We start from the raw sequence: 22,145 nt of genomic DNA, 5'->3' as shown, positions 1-22,145 counted from the left end.
CGCGTCAGCAGGGGCTGGGGGAAGGCACAACCCTGTCGCCCCAAAGCAGAGGGAGGATTTCGTGTCAGTAAATCCAGTTTTCAGTTTCGGTGCTGCGGTATAAATAGCTGGGTACATGGTTATCGATACCTGGGCGGCTGCTCCTCACCAGGACGGGCCGTGGCTGCTCCGGCTGTGGGCTCAGCAAAGATCTGCTCTCAAACCCGGGGTGAATTCCTGCGTGGCCTCTTCACAAACGGGCTCCATCGGCCCGGCGGGTGACCTCGGTTAAATGAGCGGGGGCTCCTGCAAGGGACTTTTGATCACGTCCATCAGGGGACGGACGGTGCTTTTGAAATCTGCCCACGAGTTGTACGTGAAGACAAAAGCCGGACCTGGCGGGCCCGGAGGAGGGCGGGTGAGCCGCAATTCCTCGTTTCAGAGCGGCAATTCCTCGTTTCAGAATGAACCCAAACCACGGCAGCTCGGGAGCCCGGCACAGGAGCAGCCCAGCTCCTACTCCTGTTGCCCCGAGCAAAGCGGCCATGGGGCCGCCGGCTTCTTCAGCGCCGGACCCACGGCCCTGCGAGGGGGTGGCTCAGTGGGTTAAAAATAAATGTGAATACACCGATGCCGTTGGGTCAGCTAATTTCAGTCTTAATCAAAACCTCCTGTGTGGAAGCGGCAGCATCACTTCAGGGCAGCGGTGCTGCACCGCAGAGCGAAGGGGGTCCGGGCGCGAGCGGAGCTGTAACTTTATTAGAGAGCCAATTGAAAAGAATTACAGTAATTACTGCTTGATGTAATTAAGCGCTGGGGAAAGGCTGGTGCAGTTGGTCTCCGCTGCGGCTGCTGGAGGGGAACGCTCTCCTCCTCCAGGAGGGAACGAGCACGGCCCTGCCAGCCTGCAAGAGCTGTGCGGGCGCGAGGTGGGAAAGCTGGTCAGCCGCCTTCCCCGATGGCGTGCGGGGAGCGCGGCCTCTCCCTGCCTTCCCCGGCTGCTTGGCATCGCGCTCGGGTCGACAGAGAACTCACGGGGCTCCAGGAGCTGGGGATGGCGGGGCCCCGCGGTGGCTCTGGGCAGGGCAGGGCGCTGGGACCCCCCTGCCCACCAGCCTGCGTGGGTGGGCGCCAGGCATGGCTGCTCCCCGGTCGCCGCCTGAAACACCGAAATATTTGTTAGACAGGAAGGATTTGAGGTTTGTTTTTTCACTGCTGTGGGATGGCAGCGCCCGGTGAGGCCGTGCCCAAGCCCGGCACCCCGGCAGCCCTCCTGCCTGCCCCGGGAGCAGGGACCTGGCTGCACAGGGACGCTCGGGGAGATGAACCCACGTTATCTTCTAAAGTGTATTAGTGAAACACATTAAATGCCCAGGAGACAGCGTTATTGCAAATTTCAAGTGCTCTTAATTCAATTCAGTGGTGAATCAAGCCACTCTGAATTTATGCCACTTTAATTGTGTGTGAAGGCTTCACAATGAGGTTTAATGCCATTTAACGAATGCCTTTTCCGTTCAGCGCTCTCCCTTCGCTCGCACCAGCAGCCCCCAGAGGGGCGGCCGCGGGTGGGGGCTCCCCTGGCCGGCGGGGGGACCCAATGGGTGGGACGGGACGGGACGGGATGGGACGGGACGGGTGCGGCGGGGGAGCAAAGCACCCGGGGCTGCATTGTCTAACAACGGCAGGACGGGCAGCGCAGGCAGGGCCTCCAGGTTCAAAGCAAGCTGAGGCGGCCTCAAATACGCAACAAGGGCAGAGTGGGTGGTGAGGGGCGTGTGGGGTCAAAAACCCCCAACAAATGGTGGGGAAGGAAAAAATCCATTAAGGGGCATCAGACGCTCCGACAGTGAAGACTGAGGACTTCCCTGCGCTGTGGATTTTGGAGGCTGGAGACATCCCAGGCCGATGGCCTCTGCTCCAAGCCCCCTCCCTGCCTGCTGCATGCCGGGATTTGGGTTTGGGGGAGCTCAGGCTGAGGCAGCACCCCCCCACACCCCCACCCCCCGCGATGTGCTTGTGGGGAAATAACGCTGTTACTGGCCTGGGCATATGCTCAACGCTGGCCCAGACAGACTGTGGCTTAATGCCTTACCCCCAGCTTGGGGGTGTGGGGAGCAGGAAGGACCCTGTTATCACCAAAATCAAGGCTGAAAAAGTCCCTATCATCTAGCCTCCTCTCCCCTGGCCCCATGGAGCTGCAGGGGCTGGTGAGCCCTGCCCAGGGCCTCTATGTGCCCCGGGACCCTCCCAGCCCCTCCTTGCTCCGTGCGGGGCCGTGGTCCCAGTGCTGAGGAGCCGCAGCCATGGTCCTGGCAGCGGGCGGAGGTGCCGTGCCGCCCCGCGGGAAGCTTTGGGAATTCGGGTCAGCAGGACACGATGCCCTGAAGGGCGGGCAGCAACTGGGGCAGGCCGGGCCTGTCCCTCTCCCTGTCCCCATTGCTGTCCTGCCCGCCGCCGCCAAGGGAGAGGCAGGCAGCAGGGCAGCAGCCCCGTCATCACGCTGGGCTGCAGACCAGTGACACTGTTTTGGGAGCAAGGCTGTCATTAGCAGGGACACCAGCCTGCGCTGGCGTCTATGGATGGGGAAAGCAGCCCAGTGCCCGCCTGCGCTTCTCCGTCACCCTCTGGGGACACAGGGGCAGGGCAGGCAGGGTGCCTCCGTCTCAGGCTGCAGCCCCCAAGGCTGAAGCCTGCTCGTGGCTGCCCTACGGCACAGCTCTTGGTGGCCCCTGAGACCCCCACGGCTGCCACCACCTCCCCCTGCCACCGCCCTGGCAGCGCTCCCATTGCTCCCTGCAGGGGCAGAGCCGGGCAGCCTGGACGTGGTGGCCCCTGCGACCCACACCAGCTCCAGCCTCGGGGGGGGATCCCTGGGGCCACCCCACACCCCACACCCCCACATGGAGCGGGGCCACCCGCAGTGCCCGTCCCTCCAGCTCCACTGCTCCTGCATTGTGCCCATCCCCGTGGCATCCGGGCACCGGCGGGAGGAAGGCCTTTCCCTGCAGTGGGGGACATCGGGAAAGGGGGAGCTGCCACACAGCGGGCAGGCCAGCGGCACGTGCCAGCCGCTGCACCGTGACGCTCCAGTGCCCAGGGCTGCGAGGTGGTGTTTGTCAGAGCATCAGGGCCGGCCGCCAGCAATGCCAGGGAATGCGCGGTGCCCTGGGCAGGCGTTGGGGGGCCGTGCCGGCAGGAAGAGGGCACCTGGGGGCTGGGATGGGGTTGGAGAGCAGAGGGGTGGTCTCCCTGTGGCACTGGTTACAGTGGATTCCCATGCTTGTGCATGGCACTGCCAGAGCTAAACCACCTGGGTAATCATCCGTGTTTTACTTAACGCGCTCAGTGTTCAATATTTCCAGGTGATTTGTGTTAATTTGTTGTATTCAGCCACCGAAGGGAGTTGCACTGGCAACAGTCAGTGCCCGGCAGCTGGGGGGCTGCAGCGGCACGGCACGGGCCTGGGCAGCACCCCACAGCCAGGACCCCTGAGCACAGGGACCCCCGCAGCTGGGGGAGACGAGGGCTGGGGTCAGGGCGACGGGAGGGCTCTCACTCCTAATGCACCAACCAGCCGGGGCCACGGGGGCGCCCTGTGCCCGGCAGCCTGGCCCCCGCCAAGAGTAACGGCTCTGGGGAGAGCCGAAATGGCCTTTAGCAAATCACCCCCCCATGCAAAGGTCAGTGGTACCACAGGGTACGGGGCAGCGGGCAGAGACACTAACCAGCACTAGTAACTACTGAGCAGCGCACCCCAGGGGTGGGGGTCATGGCCTGCAACCCCCCCCCACCAGTGCACCCGGCTCCCCAAAACGCCTCGGCCCCGGGGTCAGGGGCTGCCGCGCTCCGCGGGCGCCGCTCCCGCAAACCCCTGCGCTGCTGCGGGGGGGCCCCGGGCACTGGGGGGCTCCCCGTCCCCCGGCTCCGGCGCAGAGCCTGGAGCCCTTTGGGAAGGGAGGACGCAGGGCTGGACGATGGTAAGGTCACTGCGCAGCAGTGGTGGCAAAGCACCTCAGAAAGCCTTTGCCGCGCAAGTGTCTTCAGCAAGCATCCAAATGGCTTGTGACAAGCCACGCGGCACAGAGCACCCACCCCGAACGAGGCGCCGCGCAGAAACTTTGCCGTTTAAAGACTTTTAGGATTAGGGAGTGGGGTTTTGCCTTTGGGGGTTGAACACGGAGGCTTGGTTCAGCTGCTGCCGCTGGTTTTCTCCCTGCTCAGCCCTTAAATAGGTGTTAAACCTTCCCTACCTCGTTAAATCCAGCTGGGAAACAGCGATGAGGCCAGGCAGGGCTGAAGAAATCCATGCTCTGATAGATACCCCGTGTGCCAGCTCCACTCCCCGGCTGGAGACCTGCTTCCCCATGGCATCCCCCAGGGTTCAGGCTTTGTGCAAAGCCCCTTCCCACGCTTGCCCTGGCCATTGCCATCAGATATAGCTATTATTTTTTTAACCTACAAAGCAAAATCCTGGCAGATTGGCTGGGAAATGCATTTCAGAAAAAAAAAAAAAAAAAAGAAAAGATCATTCTTAATCCCAGCAAAACCGCCTGAATCGAAACCCAAAAAGAGGACCAAAAAAAAAAAAAAAAAAAAAATCAATATTTATAATTAGCCCAGCTGCTTAACAGTGACAACTGACACGCTGTAAACAGTAGCCAGAAATATATTAGCATCAAGAAGGGCTAATAGCCCTGAAACAGCCCGATCGATGGCCTGCCGGGCCGCGCCGGCATGGGAGGTGCCTGCCCGGGTCGGCAGCGGGGATCCATCACGCAGCCCCGCGCAAACCCCAGCGGCGCTCGCGGCGCAGGCACCTCACGGCGGTGGCAAAGCCCTGCGCGGCTGCGCTGGCCCTGGCTCCGGGCCGGGGGGACGGTGGGGGCCCAGCCAGGCTTTTGGGGGTTTTTTTCTCCCTTAATTTATTTTTCTGCACTTGTGTTGCTAATGTTGGTGCTGCAGTGCCCAGGTCCCATTAAGCCGGCGGTGGGAGCGGCAGCGATTAAAATACCTGTTACTGCCAGAAAGCAATTCTGAAAGTGAATACAGGAATTATAGATGATCGCCTCCTCGCCACTCTGGGAGCGGGGCATGCTCAGCATGACCCGCCGGCAGCCCTCGCCGGCCGGTGCGGGGCGGCCACAGCATCGCTCCGCAGCCGAAAGCTCTGCAGCGCGGTGCTGGGACACCCCGACACCCGCTCTGCCTTCGCCGAAGCCTGTGGAGAAAAAGCTGCTGCCCCCCCAAAGCCACCCTTGAAGAGGGGCTGGCAGGAAAGCTGCTGGAAGCCCCCCAAGCCAGTGGTGCGAAAGGGTCCCCCCACCCATCACGCACATGGCACCGGGAGGGGACAGCAGGGTGGAGCTCTCCTCTCCCTCTCCTCTCGCATCAGTGGCTGCCACCCAGCCTTCAGCACCCATTTCTCCGCCATGCCAAGGCCCCAGCGCTGGCCCGGGTGAGCCTCTCCTCGCACGGGGACAGCCCCGGGCCGGGTGGCCGGGGCCACATGCCCGTCCCCCGGCACAGGGCAGCACTGTGGAGCTCGCTGGGCTCGCGGCAGCGTCCCACCCTGCGGGCTCCTCAGGGGGACTCGGGAGAATCGGAACTGATCTCTCTTTAATGAAAAAAGACCCACAAACCCTTCCAAAAAAGGGTTCAAAACAAGGAGGGGGTTCGGACTGAAATTAAACAGACAAAATAATGAATAAATTTAGTTCTTATAATCATCTTTGCTGATGGCGGGGGAGGTGGCAGTCATCTCCAGGCCAGGGGCTGGGCAGCCAGAGGCTCGGGCAAGACTTTGGTTTCTTCCTCGCCTGAGGAAGGACGACATGGGGAGGCAGAATCAGCCCAAGGAGGAAAGGGCAGAACATCTTCCCCAATGGCCCATCCAGCATGGAAGGACCTCAGAGGAGGTTCACGGGGGACCTGAGCCTAGAGGAAAGAGAGGAGAAGCTGCAACTGGAAGAGGTGTGTGAAGGGAGATGCCCAGCCCAGAAAGGAGAGCGTGCTGGCCTCCAGGCAGAGAGGGGCTGCAGGAGGGCTGCCATGGCAGAGCTACCTGACCTACACAGAGCGGGTGGCGGAGTCGGCCTTCTTGGAGCAGTCCAGCCACACTGACCTGATTGAGGGACAGTCCTGCTCCAAGCGAAGGCTGGGTTAGAGACCTCCTCCAACCAATGTTTCAAGGAAATGACGCTCAGTCCTCCTGTACAAGCACAAACCGATCCAAAGGCAAACGGTGCTTTCTGAGCGCTGAGATGCATTATACAAAGCAAATAAAAGATCACAGACAGCGCGGGTCATCGCCAGGCAAGAAGAAAGGCAGATCCGAGCTGCGGGAACAAACGCTTCCCTTTGCGCAGCCGAGCTGCCTAACAAGGACAGCCCCGCATCCCTCCGTCCCTCCCACCCCAAATAATCCTGCAGACGGACCGAGAACACTCAGCCGTGCGCTTAAGGCACCACGGCCGGAGGATGACAGGCAACGTAAGCTGAGACTTTACCTCGTTCCCTCTAAGGTATGTGCCTCTCTTTTGCCAGCAGTACCCCATGCAAAGGAAAACGTGCCCCCAAACACACGTTTTAATAATGAAGCTGTTGGCACAGTCGCCCAGTGGTGGGATCGCATTTAGTCCTGCAGTTTATTCATAAATGCATTTACACCGCTGCTGTCAAAACTCACGCCGTTGCCCTGAATTATCTGGAATTGAACGGAATCTACGTCTGTTTTCATCTTAATTCCTGAATGATGGTATTTACAGAGCCAAGGAGTTCCTTGAAATAGCCGTCTTTGTCACCCTCCCTCTGCTCCTCTGCCGCCAGCTCCTCGTACTCGCTGCGCAGGAGGCTGAGGGTGGTGCTGAGGGCCTGGTCCCCCCGGTAGCGCTCCTTGCAGAAGGCCATCAGTACGCCCACCGTCTTGAGGACCTTCTCCCGAGTGTCGTGCTCTGGCACGGCCAGCAGGTTGGAAACGACCACGCACCAGTCCTGCTCGACCACCGCCGGGACCAGCTTCACTTGCCGGTACTGCTGGATTTTCTCTTCCATTTGATCTCCGTGCTGTGAGTCCTCAAGTAGCATCTGTGGGAAGTGGTGGTACATGGATTAACAGCCCTATCAGAGAGAAACCACTCGCAGGAGGTGACACGTGGCGGGAGAGTAGGATGCACATCCCATAACACTTTGGAAGGTGACTGCAATGGAAAACCAAGACGAGGACATGTCCTGGTTCACTGTTGCTCGTGTATGAAGTTGGCCATAGGGACTGGTTACCCACCCTGGAAAACTCTTGGTGAGCGGGAGGTTCAGTATCACATGGCCCTGGAAGGGGACTCAAGGAGAAGGATGTGAAGTCTCTGGGTCTGCTGCTCTGGGCGGCTGGACAGGCTCCTGCAGCACCTAACCAACACCACTGCTTGGCTTCATGCTGCTCTGCGGAAGAGATGGAGATCTCGATCTCCTCCAGCCACGGCCAGACCTTCCTCTCCCAGCCTGGTCCAGAAAATCCCAAATACTGAAATTCTGCAGGGACGGTGCTGAAAGCAGAAAGGTGCCCACGGGGACCGGCGTGGGCAGGGCTGCCGGCTCCCTTCCTAGCGAGAGAGACCTGCTCCGAGCAGCACCGGGGCCAGGGGGAAGGAAGGGAACACTCCTGCCATCGCCCCAACACCTTTCAAGGCTTGCGTGGTGGAGTGGCTTCGCTCCCCAACAGCGCGCTCCTCTCGGCTTGGCTGGTGGTCCCCTGTGATAATTACTAAGAAGTCCGTGCTTCACTAATTAGTTCTGAGTAGGCTGCTCGCCTCGGACTGCTGACGGCAGACAAGGGCTTCTGCGAGGCTGGTGAGCAAAAATCCAGCCCTGGGGAAGGGAGAGGGCAGCCAGCGTGCCCAGAAGCTGCCACAAGAAACGATCGGACAACCCTGTCCCCGGGGGCCGCTTGGGTCGCCAGGGGCACCCCTAACATTTTCTCTGACCCATTCATCAGCTTGGCAATGGACTCCGGCCGTCCCCTGGGTGGCTGCTGCAGGGAGCTTGGTCATGCTGTTTTATCCCACTGACTTACAGGACATGGCAGGGACAAGGAGGGACAACGCCGAGGAGACCTCCCCTCTCCCGGTGCCCCGAGGGCTGCCTGCTAAACCCTCGCTGGCCACACAGGATTTGGGGTGAAAAGGAAAGAAGGCGGCAGAAAAAACCGTTCAGAGCCCTGGCAATTTGTGCTTCAGTGCCGAGAGCTGCCCATGGCAGCTTACGATTTTCAAACCAACCTATTTGGCTGTCGCCCAGCCCACCCCAGATCTGCCACGGCCGCTCGGAACAGCCCTACCCGCTGCTGGGCACCGAGGGCTCTCCCGTCTCCTCCATGAAGGGGCTGGGATTGATACGTGGCATTCCCAGTCTGAAGGGCAGTGAAAAATCATTATTTTAGCATAAACCCGAGAATCTGCCAGGCCTGTGGACTGCCCCCAGCCACAGCGGAGCTGGGAACAGATGGGGCTGCCAGAGGGGCAGCCATAAAATGTGCCGCAGGAGTGACCAGGAATGGTTCGGGTAAAATGCCCACGTACGCTCCCTTTCCATGTGAGCAGACAGACAGGATCACTGTGCGTTACAGCCAGCACCTGATAAGATTTCAGACCCTCTAAAATAATTTGCACCTTTACAAAGTCTCCTGGAAAATAACTGTTTTGAAACACAGACATTGCTCTGCAGCGCTTGAAACCCAAGTATTACAGCAGTAATAATCTGCAGGGCAAATTGGCTATAAACTGAGTGAAAGTGGATTTAATTTCCATTCTCTGGAGTACGAGAAACGCACAGACTAAACAACAACTGATGGCAAGGAAAGATGGGTTTTAAAATGACATTTACAGCAGTAATCCAAGGTATTTGAAAATAAAACACTTAACGTCGCGGGCTTGGCTCCAGCGAGGGACGTGCAGGCAGGCAAGGGCCTCTCAGCAGGCAGGGGCGCAGCAGCAGCGGCTGATCCCCGGGCACTTGGCTGGCCGCCGGCGGCTGGATGCCACAGCCGAGCTCACTGCAGGCCGGTGCCTATTTTCTCTACTCAGGTCCTTGCCGTTTTGCTATTTAAACACTCTCGGGTGGAAACGGCGATGGTGGTTTAATGAAAAATAAAGACTTAAGCTCGTTTTGGGCTCTCCCAGGCACTTGTCCCCCACAGCAGTGGCCCGTAGACTGGAGGGAACTCATCCCAACAGCACAGACCAGCACCGATGCTGGATCGGCCCCTCCTCACCCTCGACCTGCGAGGATGCTCACTGGCCCTTTGGCTCGGTGAGGGGGCAAAGGTGGGGGGTGCCTGGCCGGGTCCCACCCCCTCCCTCCCAGCTCCTCACCTTCTCCACGATGAGGTCGTAGAGGAGCGTCACCACACGGACGTGGAGGGTCTCCATCCCCTTCTGCCTGAAGAGGCTCCTGAGGACCTGGAGGCCGCCCAGCTTGAGGAACTGCTGCTGGGCATAGGGGAAGTGTCTCAGCATGGAGGACAGTGCGAAGAGAGCCTGGCGGGGAGAGAGATCCATCAGCACGGTGGCCACGGCCACCACATTTGGCGCAGCCTCTCTTCATGGCATCCCATGGGGACATGCTCCAACCCATTTGTGCCGAGCTCCCTGGCAGATGCATTCAAACCTCTCCTTGCTGAGGGACGTCTCCAAGAGTTCCCTTTTCTCCTGATCCCAACCCTCCCCGGTGCTGTGAGGCTGCCCAAACTTGGGTGACTTCCACCCAAACTCCAACCTGGACTGTCACTGCACTTGCTAGAACGATAACCCAGAGGGGCCTGTGGCCAGCACCTAAACAGACCCAACGCCATCGCTTCTCACAGCTCACCCCCACCGGTCCTCAGTACAGAGCTCAGCTACGGGCTAAGGATGGGGTGAAGGGGGGGTTCAGCACCACTCAGCAGAGCCTGATCCCCTCAAGATGATTTGGACGCGTGGGGAACGTCCTCTCCCTTCCACCCACATGGCTGGAGGACGAGACCATGATGTTTCCCAGGACACAGCCCCAAAACAGGGTCTGTCACGGTGCAGCATCATGCACTGCCAGCGAGAGACACCAGCACGCCTGCGCTTGCCTCCTGGGCCTTGAGTGGCAAGGGGTTAACACCTAGGAGGCAACTGGGGGCCAACCGGCTGAATCTTACACTGGTCTGGTTTCTACAACCGTGGTTTGCAGAGGGGACACGCTGCTGCCGCCCGGGGCAGGGCTGCTGCCCGTGCAGGGACGGGGGTGCTCATCTGGGCGCCTGCCAGCGAGCAGAGCCGGCTCCTCTGCACACCGAGGTGGACCGTGCATCCCCGCTCTCTGCGGACAGATCCGAGCTGACAGCCATGTCCTCCCCAGTCCCATTTGTTTCTATTTTCCATCTTTCAAGTTGCCGCTGGTGAATTGGAGGATGTTTCTGTCTCTTTTTTTTAACCATAGGCCAAAGGACAGGGGAGGGAAGAAATGCACTTCTGGCCTCACTGCTGCACACCACTGCGAGCGCTGGGGTGGAAAACCCATCGGAGCGGGAGCTGTGGGCTGCTGCCCCGTGTGGGAAGGGGCTGGGGCACTGACCTGTCCTTGGGATCCTGGCCTGCAGAGAGACGTGAGACTGTACACAGCATGGGAACTGGAAATTAAAAGCCTCTGTCCTCCTGGAAAAGGGGGTTCAACCCTCGGAGGCTCCATAAGGCCGCATGTGAATGTGGACAATACTGAGCTCATCCCTCTTGCTCTTCTCCAAGGGATGCCAGCGGAAAGCGTTCAGGCTCGCTGGAAAGAAGCGTCCTGCACCCACCACCCATGGGTTCAAGTGATGCTGATGAGGGCCTCTGCATGCCCAGCCATCCCTCCCCACCCCAAAATGAGCTCCGGATTGAGCCGCGGGCACTCCTGGGAGGAGTTTGTGAGCACAGGGCATCTCGTGGCGCACTTCTCCGGCTGGGACCTCCTCACACCCATGGCCAAAAGCAAAGGGGCTCCCCAGCCTCTCCCGCGCCTTTCACTGGCTGGAGGACTCTTACCATGGACTAAAGGGGAACGTGTTTGTGGGAGCTTATTAAAACACGGGCAGCACACCGCTGTTTGCAGAACAGCAGGTGCCTTAAAGATGAAAGAAAGAGCTGGTGGCTCCCTCGCCCCGCCGAATCCCCTCTCACAGGAGGTCACCGTGTTAAACAGTGGGGCTGGGTTTTCAGGAGCAGCCAGATAATTTTACGGCCCGTGAACAGTGGTAGCATCACACGCTAAAGCGAGGGTAATTCGATCTCATGCTCGAGGGAGTACGGTGAGGAGGGAGGGAGGGAGGCAGCGAGGAAGCCCCCACCCCGACAGACAGCACTGCACATTTGGCTGGGGGCTCTCGGCGCTGCTCGGTTTGCTACAAAGCCACCGCCAAAGGCAGGACATGGGGCTGGCTCCAGCAATTAGCTCCTTCCAAACGTCAGCTCCCATGTTTGTTAGCCTCTGATCGTTACGCCTGCCACTGGGACCCCCGCCTTTCCTCCCAGAGGAGCCGCAGCACCGAGTCCTGTCCCCCGTGGGGCTGGCAGAGCTGCCGTGCGTGCTGGCAGCGGGGGTGAGACCCGCAGCGCCGGGGGCCAGGGCTGCCGGGGGGGTCCCAGCACCGGAGCCCACCCAGCGTGGGGAGCAGTGCAGGGTCCCACGCTCTCACGATGTCAGCGATGTCCCGAGGAGCGCTTACATCGAGTTCAGCACAAAACCAGCTTTGCCCAGAGGTGCATCCCCACTCGCTCACCTTCTTCTTGACAGCCAGGGGTTGTTCTGTAGCCAGAATAACCAGGAGCTTCTGCAGTGCACCCCCTTCAATTGCTTCTATCTGGACTTTGGGGTTGCTGCAGGGACAAAAGCAGAAGGCAGGTCACCAACAGAGTGGGGCACGGCCAGGCGCAACAGACGCCCGGTCTGTCTGGGGCAGCACCTTGCAGCGGGCACAAACGAGGGTCAATCTAGCCTGATCCCAGAGCAAACCCCCCCAACCCCCACGGACCACGGCTCGGCTCGCAGTTATGAAGAAGGTGCAAAGCCCTGCAGGCCACCCCAGACACAGCATGTGACCAATGCAACCTGAAGCGATAGCAACAGGGCTGGGGAAGGGCATGCCGGGCTACCCACATCACCCCACCATATGCCCTACCTGTCTTCCCCCGGCAAGAAGCCCTGTCCTGCATTTCCCTCTCAGCTATTAATCCTCTCATTTCGCATTGCATCTGTTCCTTAACGGCCTTTTATTTCGGTTCTTGCTTCCCCCCTCTCATGCTCCTCGTTTGCTGTTAACACACTGATTTATTTCAACATTCCTGTGCTGCAGCACCAGCCCTCCAGCTCACCTGGAGGAAGGTCCTGCTTGTCCCCGGCACCTCTGAATCACAAATTACTCCTGGTCTCACCACCCACACACTTCTCGCATTGAGCGCTTTTCTCCAAGAACCACAAGTAGCTACATCCATCCTTCTGTCTGCAAGAACCAGGCTAAAATTTCAGGTGTGGATGTGAACAGCTGCCCCAGGTGCAGGCAGATGAAGACAAGGCCTGCCCTCCATCCGCGCTGCCCCCGGGTACCGGCTGCCCAGGCAGAGGCACCTCGGTCATGCAGACACACTCCTACTACATCTTTGAAGGTGGCAGAGAGGTTAGATGCTAAAGGCTCCCTCTTTGGCAGGGCTTTCACAGTTGGAGCACAACGTACCAGCTGCCTACGTCCCTGATCCCGGGTCTCTCGCGCTCCGAGGAAGAGCTCCAGCGCTTCAGCCTTTGCTCGACTTTGAAGCAGAAATTGCACTGCAGCCAAAGGTCACACGTCCCTGCTACAGCAAAACACCCACAGCTCTTACTGCTACCAGAAAGCTGCTGGAGCAGCCAGTGCCAAGCATCATGCAAGAAATAAGAGAGACAGAGGCAGACAGGGTCATGAAAACCAAAAACAGAAGACAAATGGACTTGGGCAGGGAGCAGCTTTGAATTAAACCCATCACTCTCAGAAATACAGCAAAACATTAAGCTCATCTATGTCAACCAAAGTGCTGGGCAATCTCTCCAACCTTCCCTGCTCCATCCAGGCTTTGCTTCTCACACCTCAGCAACTCCTCCCAAGGCAAAGACGAGAAGAAGAGTACCATGGTGGGATGGAGGACAAACAGCTCCCAGAGCACCCAGGGGTTGGCTGAAGACCGTTTTAACATACCCCAGCAGGTGGAAATGTGCTAATTCTGACCCTCACCTCAAAAGAGCCACAGATAAGTAATACCTGTCCTACAGAAGTGAATGAATCCTGCGTCTCCTTTCGGTCCAGATGGACTTATAAGCCAGGCTTGTGATTAGACTCCTTTGGGAGTCCAGAGACATGACATCCAGAAGGCAGCAAGGAAATGCAGCAGTGAGAAGCAATACACATACCAAAGTCACTGAAGGTGCCTTCAGCAGCGAGCTGGGCACAGCCGGTGCTCCAGCTGGGGCGGCTGAACATGGCTGTGCTCACCGCAACAGCACGAAACCTTCTCCTGCAGAGGCTGGGCAACATGAGCGCAGCCGCTGGGGCCGTGATCAGAGCCCTGTGCATCTCCAAAACCCACCCAGCTGCTACAGGAGATGCACAGACAGCCCTCCTGCCATGCCAGGCTCGGCTGCAAACTAGGCAGGACAGGGAAGAAGAGGTTTTTTCCAGCTCTGTTTTTCCAGCAATGACAGCTTTGGTCTCTGCCTTTGTCTGTGTATGGTTGGGTTGCGCTTGTTTCTGCTTTGAGCTTTTGCAGGGGAAGGCACGGCGCGGAGGTTCGGCTCTGCCTGGCACATCATCAGCCACGCTGTCAGGCACGTTTTCAATGCTGGGGCTCCACGATCAGTGTGAATGAGAGGCAAAGAAACCACAGTTGCATTTCCAGACCCCAAGGAGGAGCTGGCAACTCTGACGCTCAGAAAATACAACTTCTGATGCAAAAACTCAACCAAATTTCACATGCAAGTTACTCTGGAAAAGGGAGACCAGAGGAAGTGCAGAACAAGTTTGCAGGCACTTTTCTGAGTATAACTGCACTGAAAGGAGGCTCTCCTATGCTGGAGACCTCTTAGTGCCATTCAAGAAAAGCGTCAAGTTTGGGATATCCAAGTTCTTTTGTCACATCTATCTAAAATAAATCAAAAAAACTCTTCCAGCAAGGGACACAACTGAAAAATTGGCATGCCTTTTAATGCTTGGTTGGTCACCTGGAGGATTAGATCTAATTAAAATCTCTGAACCATGGAGTTTTTGCTAAGGAGCACCTCTAGAGGTTAGGAAGCCTTCCTGGATGGTAGGCATGCTGCTCACTTCTCAATGTTTCTGTTGTTTAATGTCTCCACTATCAATAGTCTGGGCTTCATGCTAACAAAAAAGCTCATTTGAGAGTTTGGAAAACTCAGCACAGATCTGTACAAACTACACTGTCAAGCCCAGGGAAAAGCAGCCTGAACAAAATAAATACAATGAGACGGAATGTGGAGCGCTCGCGTAGGAAATTCAATCTGTGCTAATCTGCTAATGGATAAGGGGATGGTGGATCAGCAAGGAAATTCACTGAAATGAAACTCTGAGGCTGGGATAGAGACTGAATACAGCCTACGACAACACCCCCCAACGCTACAGTGATGGCAGCGATTTGGGAGCGCTCAACAGATGAGATTAACCAGCCTCAAACCTGTGTGAGGAACAGCCACAAGGCTATGGGGACTCAACACAAGTGGCTTACCAAGAGAGCCCCTGCGTGTGCTAAACGCAGCCCTGGTTCACCCTGGGAGGACCCAGCCTGACTGCAGGGCCACAACGCGTCCCCTCCCGATGTGGCCCTCACCACATGCCTGAGGTTCTTGTGCCTCCCAGCCATGTGGCCCACGTCCATCACATCCACCTCTCTCTTATTCTGTTCCTGAAGAGTAGAAAACGAGGCTGAGTACAGGCTCATCGTGATTGATCCATGCAAGAAACCGCCTGGGTGCTGGGACAGGCTGGGGTTAACAGGCGTGCTGTTGATGTTCATGCTGGCCGAGATGGATTGAGCAGGGGTGAGAAGGTCAGAGACACCAGCAGGAATCCCTACTGCCCACAGGTGCCCATGCCGTCGTCTCTGAGCAGCTCCTGAGAAAGCTCTGTCCCTTGCAAGGTGGGCTTTGTCCTTGGGCAGAAGATCCTGAACTTCTTGAGACGTGGGTCATCCATCCCAGACCATGAGACGACCTCTGAACAGCTCCAGACACGGGCCACCAGACCCTCTTGATATGGATCCAGGAGACAATACCCTCTTTCCCATGGTGTAGTCTACAGTCTACTCTCTGTGCTTTCAAATCCCAACCCAGGTTGATCCTCCACCCAACTCAAGATGTTCCTGCTGCCTGCAGACCTCCCTGCTTCTCCCCACCTCTCCCAGGGACCTCCGCAGATGGGCTCACCCCAGCAGTGCTGCTGCCTACACTGGCACGAGCACACCACAGTGCTTAAGAGCACCCTTTTGACCACAAGACAAACAACATTTATGTTTCCCACTGCTGCCTCCTTCGGAAGCTCCTGGAGTTGTGACTTTGCCGAGCACAAATTTGATGATGTGCCGTTTCATCAGCCCAGCACATTTCCCTCTCGGTGGCTGGAGGGCGACTGCGCCCTTTGGCGGAGAGGGGAAAAAACAAAAGCAGGGGAGGGAAAGCCAACAGAAAACCTCCATCTGAGCCTACCTGCTGCAGCTCGCAACGGCAGAAGGAAATACTCCATTTGCTGCCAGTTTGTATTTCACTGCGTTGGAGTTACAACTTCCCACGAGGGGCCAGAAATTATTACAGTCAAGGCTTGTTTGCCAGAACACCACAAGCCTCAACAGCGGACGGAGAGGGGAGCAAAAGTAATAAAAACAAGGGCTGACGTGCTGTGATCAGCGCTATCAGAGCAAAACCGAAGCTGCCGCAGCCCCGCAGTGACCGGTGGCAGGTCCTGCCTTGGGCGGGTGGTGAAGGCAGACATGGGGCCTGGCATCTTCCACCAGCTGCCGGGTCGGGATGTTTGCTCCCTTCTTCCTTTCTTCTTCCATTAAAGCTCTTTGTGGAAGCAGCAAGACCTTAGGATGGGGATGACCGGCCAGAGGACCCACCAGCACGATGGAGGCTTCCTGGAGGAGACGTGGTCTCACAAGCTGGGATCAGAGCCCTCCAAACAGCCTCTCCATGCGCTGCAGCTCATAAACCCCCACACGCTGCAATTCCCCCACACCTTCCCGATGGGCTGTTAGGGACCTGCTTGTGGGACGGCTGCCGTTTCTCCTTGGACGTTGTTTTGGGTGTGCTAAGGAGCAGCATCGTCTGGGGGGGCTGCGGTTGTTGCTCCTGCAAATCCAGCACGGGCTTCTCCTTTGCCATTTTCACTGGCAAACTCATCACGTGGAAGCAGCTCCCATTTTGCTGAAGAAGGGATTTTTTAAGAGTACTATCCGTTAAGAGATCCCCTTACCCTATTCCTCCTAGGATGACGCCAAGTACACGTTGCACAAATTTAGGAGAGACTTTTCACAGTTTTTCCAGACTGCACATGTGAGGGGCGTGGGAAGACTGAAAAGCAGCAACACAGCCCTGAGGCAACAGCAGCTCTTGAGTTAGACAGGAACTTGCAATAAGGCAGCAAAATTAGATTTAAATTAAAAAAAAAAAAAAGGAAAGCCAAGCGGTGCGGAGGGACCTGGGGACTTCGAAGCACGGAGCAGGGCAGGCAGGCAAACGCCCTCATCTCTATTGCTCCAGCAAGGACACACACAGAATATTTATTTCTTGGCCTGCTTGTTGTACAAACCACACGAGACCCTAGAACAAAAAGGGTCACCTCCTTACTCTGAGCATCCTGCTGAAGCCAGGTAGAGAAAGACCAAAAAGAGGTGCGAATGGGGGATTGCCATGGAGGGGATGTTCCTGCCCAGCAGGAGCAGGGTGCTGAGCACAGCACTTCTCCTGCCCTGGCTGGAGCGTGTCCCGCTGCGGCAGCGGCCATGCACCCGCCCTCGTGGCCACTGGCACTCTTGTGGCCACCGGCTGCTGAGCTACGCAGGCATCCTCCCCAGGGCGCAGGGAGAGCTCCTGCTTTGATGAAAGCCCAGCATGACGGTGAAAAGGCACGATAATCACCGGGCTAGACAGGACTTAATGGGTCTCTTCTCTTGTCAGAACTAGCCATCTGTGATGCCGTGTGGGAAATCAAAGCCAGGGATCAAAGTCTGTAAGTCTGTGAAACAGCCTAAAAAATTTAGTACAGTCTATTTAGCTTGTGCTATAACCTGAGGATCAGAAAGAGGCAGCAAGGCAGCGTGGCTTACCTTGCCCTCCCCCTCTCTCCAGCCCCCCTCCCCAGCTTTCACTCCAAAACCCGTTAATGAAGAACATGAGAGTGCACCAACGCTTTGCTCGCAGGAGAGTGAAGCGACTCGAGCCCGAAATGTGCCTCCGATGGCATTACAGCTCCAAGGCTCGCCTGGCTTCTTGTGCCTCTCAAACCTTCACACCCGGGTAGGGATTTGAAAGGCAAGGGAAAAGGTCATTTTTGTGAGTCCGGGAAACCAAAAGCAATACAAGCAGGGTCACACGTGAAAAGGCCAACGACTTTTTCAGAGGCCTCTGTATTTGGAGGATTTCTGACAGCTCTTGTAAGTATATTCACGTTAAAATTACCTGACAAATAATAGAGAGAGGGAGAGAAAACTCATCATTACAATGTCAATGCTTAAAGGTTTGACTGGAATTCAGTAATTCCAGCCCGAACTATAGCTATAAATCTGAGACTCTGAATAAGGGCAGAAAAAAGAGGCAGGATGATCAGCAGCTCGTTAATACTTGCACGATTGAATTTTAGATTGCGGGTTTAAGAAAAAAAAAAAAAAAGGCCTTAAAATAGTCCAAGTGAGAAGTGACACATGCAGGGAATACGCTTTCCTGTTGCATTCAAAGCACTGGCTCCGGCATGAACTATCCCCATTGGAAATGACTGCGGAGCAGCTGCAGCGAGCCCAGCCGGCTCCGAATCCACGACGTACCGGGTGCGCACTGGTGGGCTACACCTCCTTCTGAACTTTGTTCTTAAGAAGATGATAACTGGGACAACTCAATGTGAACAATTCTGCAGCACCCCCGTCCTCTGAAACAGCCACCCTGGCTCTGCCGCGGGATGCCAGCAAATGATGCTTAAGCACAGGGCTGGTGAGTCTCTTACAAAAATACAGATTTAACACAGATGCTTTCCATTATTGCAGAGCCCCATGCTATCAAAAAGGACATTTGGACGCACAATATGAGATGTACAGGGTAATAATAAAATAACCCCAACAAGGCTGCCTGCGACTATTTGGAGTTAGAAGGAGGAGGGATGAAGTACTGACACCCTCAAAGCCCCCACCGAGGTCCGCACGCCTACAAAGCCTCTTCTCTGAGCATCAGCTCAAACCTGAGTTTATCACAGACAAAGGCCTTCAGAGCTATGACTTAAGGAGATTAAAAACCACCCAGAAAAATGGAGCTCTAGGTAGTTGTGCCGATCAAAATACAGGGAAGAAGAAGGGGGTGAGGGGGGAAAACCTGACAAAAGGAAAACTCGGTTTCAATAGGCAACACAATACAACAATTTCGTACGAAAGATGTGAAGCATAAAAGAGATGTTAGATGTTCAAAAGCACAGAATATAGGAGAGACATAAAAAAAAAACCCCGAGAAGATGAAAATCTCCACTTCAATGCAATGCTGCCTTCTCACTTTCTACCAAGCCAGGCGCTCATCGCAGTAGCGGGGGAGCAGCAGCATCCCTGTGAGAGCAACACGTCTCAACGTGACATAATGGATTACATAGATGCAAGTATGGGTTTTAATGAGCAATTAGGTTATTGAGTATTTGTTGCTAAGAGGAGAATAGAACTGCAGAGAATAAGTTGGAGCTGAGTACGTGATTCTGTGATTTTGATGGGCTAATGTGATACTTAAACCGAGGGAGCATGAGTCACCCGAGAGAGGCAGAAATAGCATGGAAGACTGCCTGGGAAAAGCTGGGGGAACCTTGGCTTGCTATCGACGACATACCTGCGTCCCAGGCACCAGCAGGAGGTAACTGAGCTGCTTATGAGCCCTGCAACGATGCTGCTCAAAGCAGGAGGGCTATAACGTCCCATTACAGACAAGCCCTGAGCTCCCTGGGGACACAGCGACATCGGGTTTAACCAGGGCAAACTCTGCTCTCAGACATGCAATGTAACTGGAATTACCCAAGGTGAGTTTCTGGCCCTTCGCAGTCACAACAATTTCGAGTTGGAAGCAGAGAGCAGAGCTCGTTCTCGCAGTGCAGCCAGGGTCAAGAGCCATCAGGAGCCATCGGGAGCCCCGCGAGGAAGGGACCCAGTTCGCTGAAGCACAGAGAGGGCAAGGCTAAGGCGGCTAATGTTTTGGAACAGGAAAAAAAAAACAGACGAGCTGCAGTGCTGTCATGTAGCATAACAGATGGATAATTAGATTTATATGAAGAGCTGTAAAAGTAAGTAATTAAATAAAAGCACAGAACAGTGGATCTGCCACAGCGAGACACCTCGTAGGGGTGCAGAAAGCCCCAGCCACAGGCAAGCGGGTGGCACAGCCGGGGCACTCGTTTGGGACAACCAAAACCAGGACTTGCCCAAAGCATGACTGCTCCGGAGGGGAGCGATGTGAACAGAGGGACCGTGTCGAGCTGCAGCAAAACCCCTCCTCCTCCTCACCTCTCCGCGGAGCAGAGTAGAAGAGTGAATACCAGCTCTGGACAATAAAATCTTAGGTGCCATAACAAAATCAACTGCGCCAGATTGTTCTGCTGAACGCACGCAAACAACAAACTGACAGGCTGTATTTATATCTGTAGAAAAAAAGGTTCTGTGAAAATGGGCTGGAGATCGCACGCAGTAACAAAGCGAGCCCGGGCAGGAATCCCACCGCCCCAGCGCGTGTGAGGCTCCCAAGGACACCCCCAGAGCCCCTCTCTTCTCCTGACCCTCAGCTTTACCAGCTCTGAGCTTTATTTTGGCGCCAGCACATACCTCCCAGCTACGTGAACATCACTGCTGACGGCCAGGTGACTCGCTGGTCTGCTTTGGAGGGGGCTGTGCACCTGAAGCTCCCACTGACGCCAGGGCAAGTGGAGGGGTGCAGCTCTCAAGAGCCTCAGATACCAGCCTAGCTTCCACGAGTTTCATCAAGGACCCACAAACCATTTTATGATTAAAAAGCAAAGGTTTTTGGATTCTCGGGGCTATCGCTGTCACCCTGTCAGCATGGAGCTGGAGGAGCCTGCAGAGGAAAGGGTATGAAACAGCACTGTCAAGGCTAGCCCATCTTCTCCGTTCTCCTGACGGTGAAGGATGGGCCCGTGCAGTCCACTCTGGAGGGTCTGTCAGCCCGCTGTGATTTAAGGGCTGGACTGGGTGACTCATACCCCATCTGCAACGATCAAGGGAACCGCGCGAGCTCTCTTCCAGCACAACGTGTTGAATGACTGATCCTTCCAGGTAGGTACGAGCAAGTGCTCCATGGTGCATGGAGAAGGACATCACAGGAACTCCCCCCAGTGCTCAATCACCCAAACTAATGCTTTATTTTGAGGCTTAAATCAACCTTAAGGCTATATGTGGTATGCTTACAAAACACTCCCTATGCATTTCTGAAAGCCTGTTATTTTACTGTAGGTCAAATGCATATCGGTGCCTAAGGATGGAGTCTGTTTCATCACAGGCTGCATTAATAAAAAGCGAGTGATTCTCTATGAGCGCAAGCAGAACTCATTTATTTCCATGCCATTTTAGCCATAGCCCACAAAAATTGTGTTGATTTCTTTTCAAAAATCACAACACAGCAAGGAACAAGAACAATATTGCAGGATTAATACCACGTCCTTGAGCTCATCCAGTGTTTTTCATCACAGAGACTTCAAAGCACCCCCTGATTTACAGACGGGGAAACTGAAGCGCTCCCAGGAGCATCGGCAGCCGCAACAGGGTGCAAGCGTGAGTGCTGGGCTCCTGCCTCCCCACTCCTCCCCTTCTTCACACTCCTTTTCTCTGCACGCCTCCAGCCTGCTGGCTCCAAAACTCAGCTGGCCTAGGATGGTGGCAAACGCAGGAACACCCAAGGTCCTACCCAGCTCTTTGCTGCTGCTGCAGGACCCCTGAACAAGACCCCTCTGCAACAGTAACTTGCAGCGGGGCAGCTTTGCACAGAAGCATCCCTGCAAGATCTGCCATGTCACACTGAGCATAATTCAAGGCAGGCAAAGTTACTCAAATATTCCAACAAAACCTATTCACATGCCTTAGGTAGCATGAAAACACTGCAAAAAGCTGTCTGAAAGCACCGCACGAAGAAAGCCTTAGTGCTAACCGCTGGGCTCCTAACACTTCAGCTTATATTCTCCAGCGGCAGTGAGTGACTATCTAACGCATCCTACTAACAAATCTCGAGAGACATTAAAAGGTGGCCTGAGGCTAAGACCTTCGATTGTTATTCGCTTTATTTGTTTGCTTGCTCATTTGAGCTGATTTTTCTTTAAGACAAGTGCTAATAATATAAAAAAAAAAAAGCAAGCCTTTGCCTGGCGTGTCCCTGTTGGGAATGCCAGCGGAGCGCAGGCACTCTCCAGCTCTTCCACGAGACACAAAGCAAAGTGTGAGAACAGGCACTTCACTTCCCTCCCTTCCAGTAGCATCTCCGCGATGCTCTGTCCTATTTTAACCCTGCCATCTGCTTCACAACTCTCTGCATTCCTCCCGTAACTGAGGAAGGCATTGCATTACATCAAGCAAATCTTTCTATCATGTCCCACCCTTTTTGCTTACGGATGTGCCCCGGAGCACCCCCGGGCACCACGACGGAAGGTATTGCTCTTAAACAACCGATCTGCTCATCGTTTATGAGCCTCATCTCAACCCATCCCGCTCCTCTACAGGGAAGGGAAGATGCCGGATCACAGGGAGAATCACACCCACTGCAATGTCATGTTTTAAACTCTGGCTGTTCCTAGTCCCACTGGGCTTAACAGTGCTATTAGAATCATTTTAGACTAGAAAAGTAGATTTGTTTCACTGAGTCATGATTCAGAAACGAGACTTTGCTCCATTTACAAAAGC

The 22,145-nt window shown here is 55.7% G+C and overlaps 1 protein-coding gene across 14 annotated transcripts in view; it reads right to left on the bottom strand.

The window, feature by feature from the left end:
* Nucleotides 1-6,596: 6,596 nt before the first annotated feature.
* SIL1 (SIL1 nucleotide exchange factor) overlaps nt 6,597-22,145 on the bottom strand; it is a 98,543-nt gene continuing 82,994 nt past the window's right edge. For all 14 annotated transcript variants that reach the window (XM_087760170.1, XM_087760169.1, XM_087760160.1 and 11 more), the window contains 3 exons: nt 11,753-11,849; nt 9,342-9,506; nt 6,597-7,062 (listed from right to left, as the gene is read on the bottom strand). In XM_087760170.1, the coding sequence (XP_087616296.1) occupies nt 6,712-7,062; nt 9,342-9,506; nt 11,753-11,849 (613 nt within the window). In that variant the 3' untranslated portion in view covers nt 6,597-6,711. The remainder of the gene's footprint in view (nt 7,063-9,341; nt 9,507-11,752; nt 11,850-22,145) is intronic.

Source organism: Nipponia nippon, unplaced genomic scaffold (assembly GCF_047370975.1).
Source record: "Nipponia nippon isolate SJK-2023a ecotype South Korea unplaced genomic scaffold, ASM4737097v1 scaffold_21, whole genome shotgun sequence".
Classification (NCBI taxonomy): domain Eukaryota; kingdom Metazoa; phylum Chordata; class Aves; order Pelecaniformes; family Threskiornithidae; genus Nipponia; species Nipponia nippon.
This window is presented reverse-complemented; position numbering and strand designations above follow the sequence as displayed.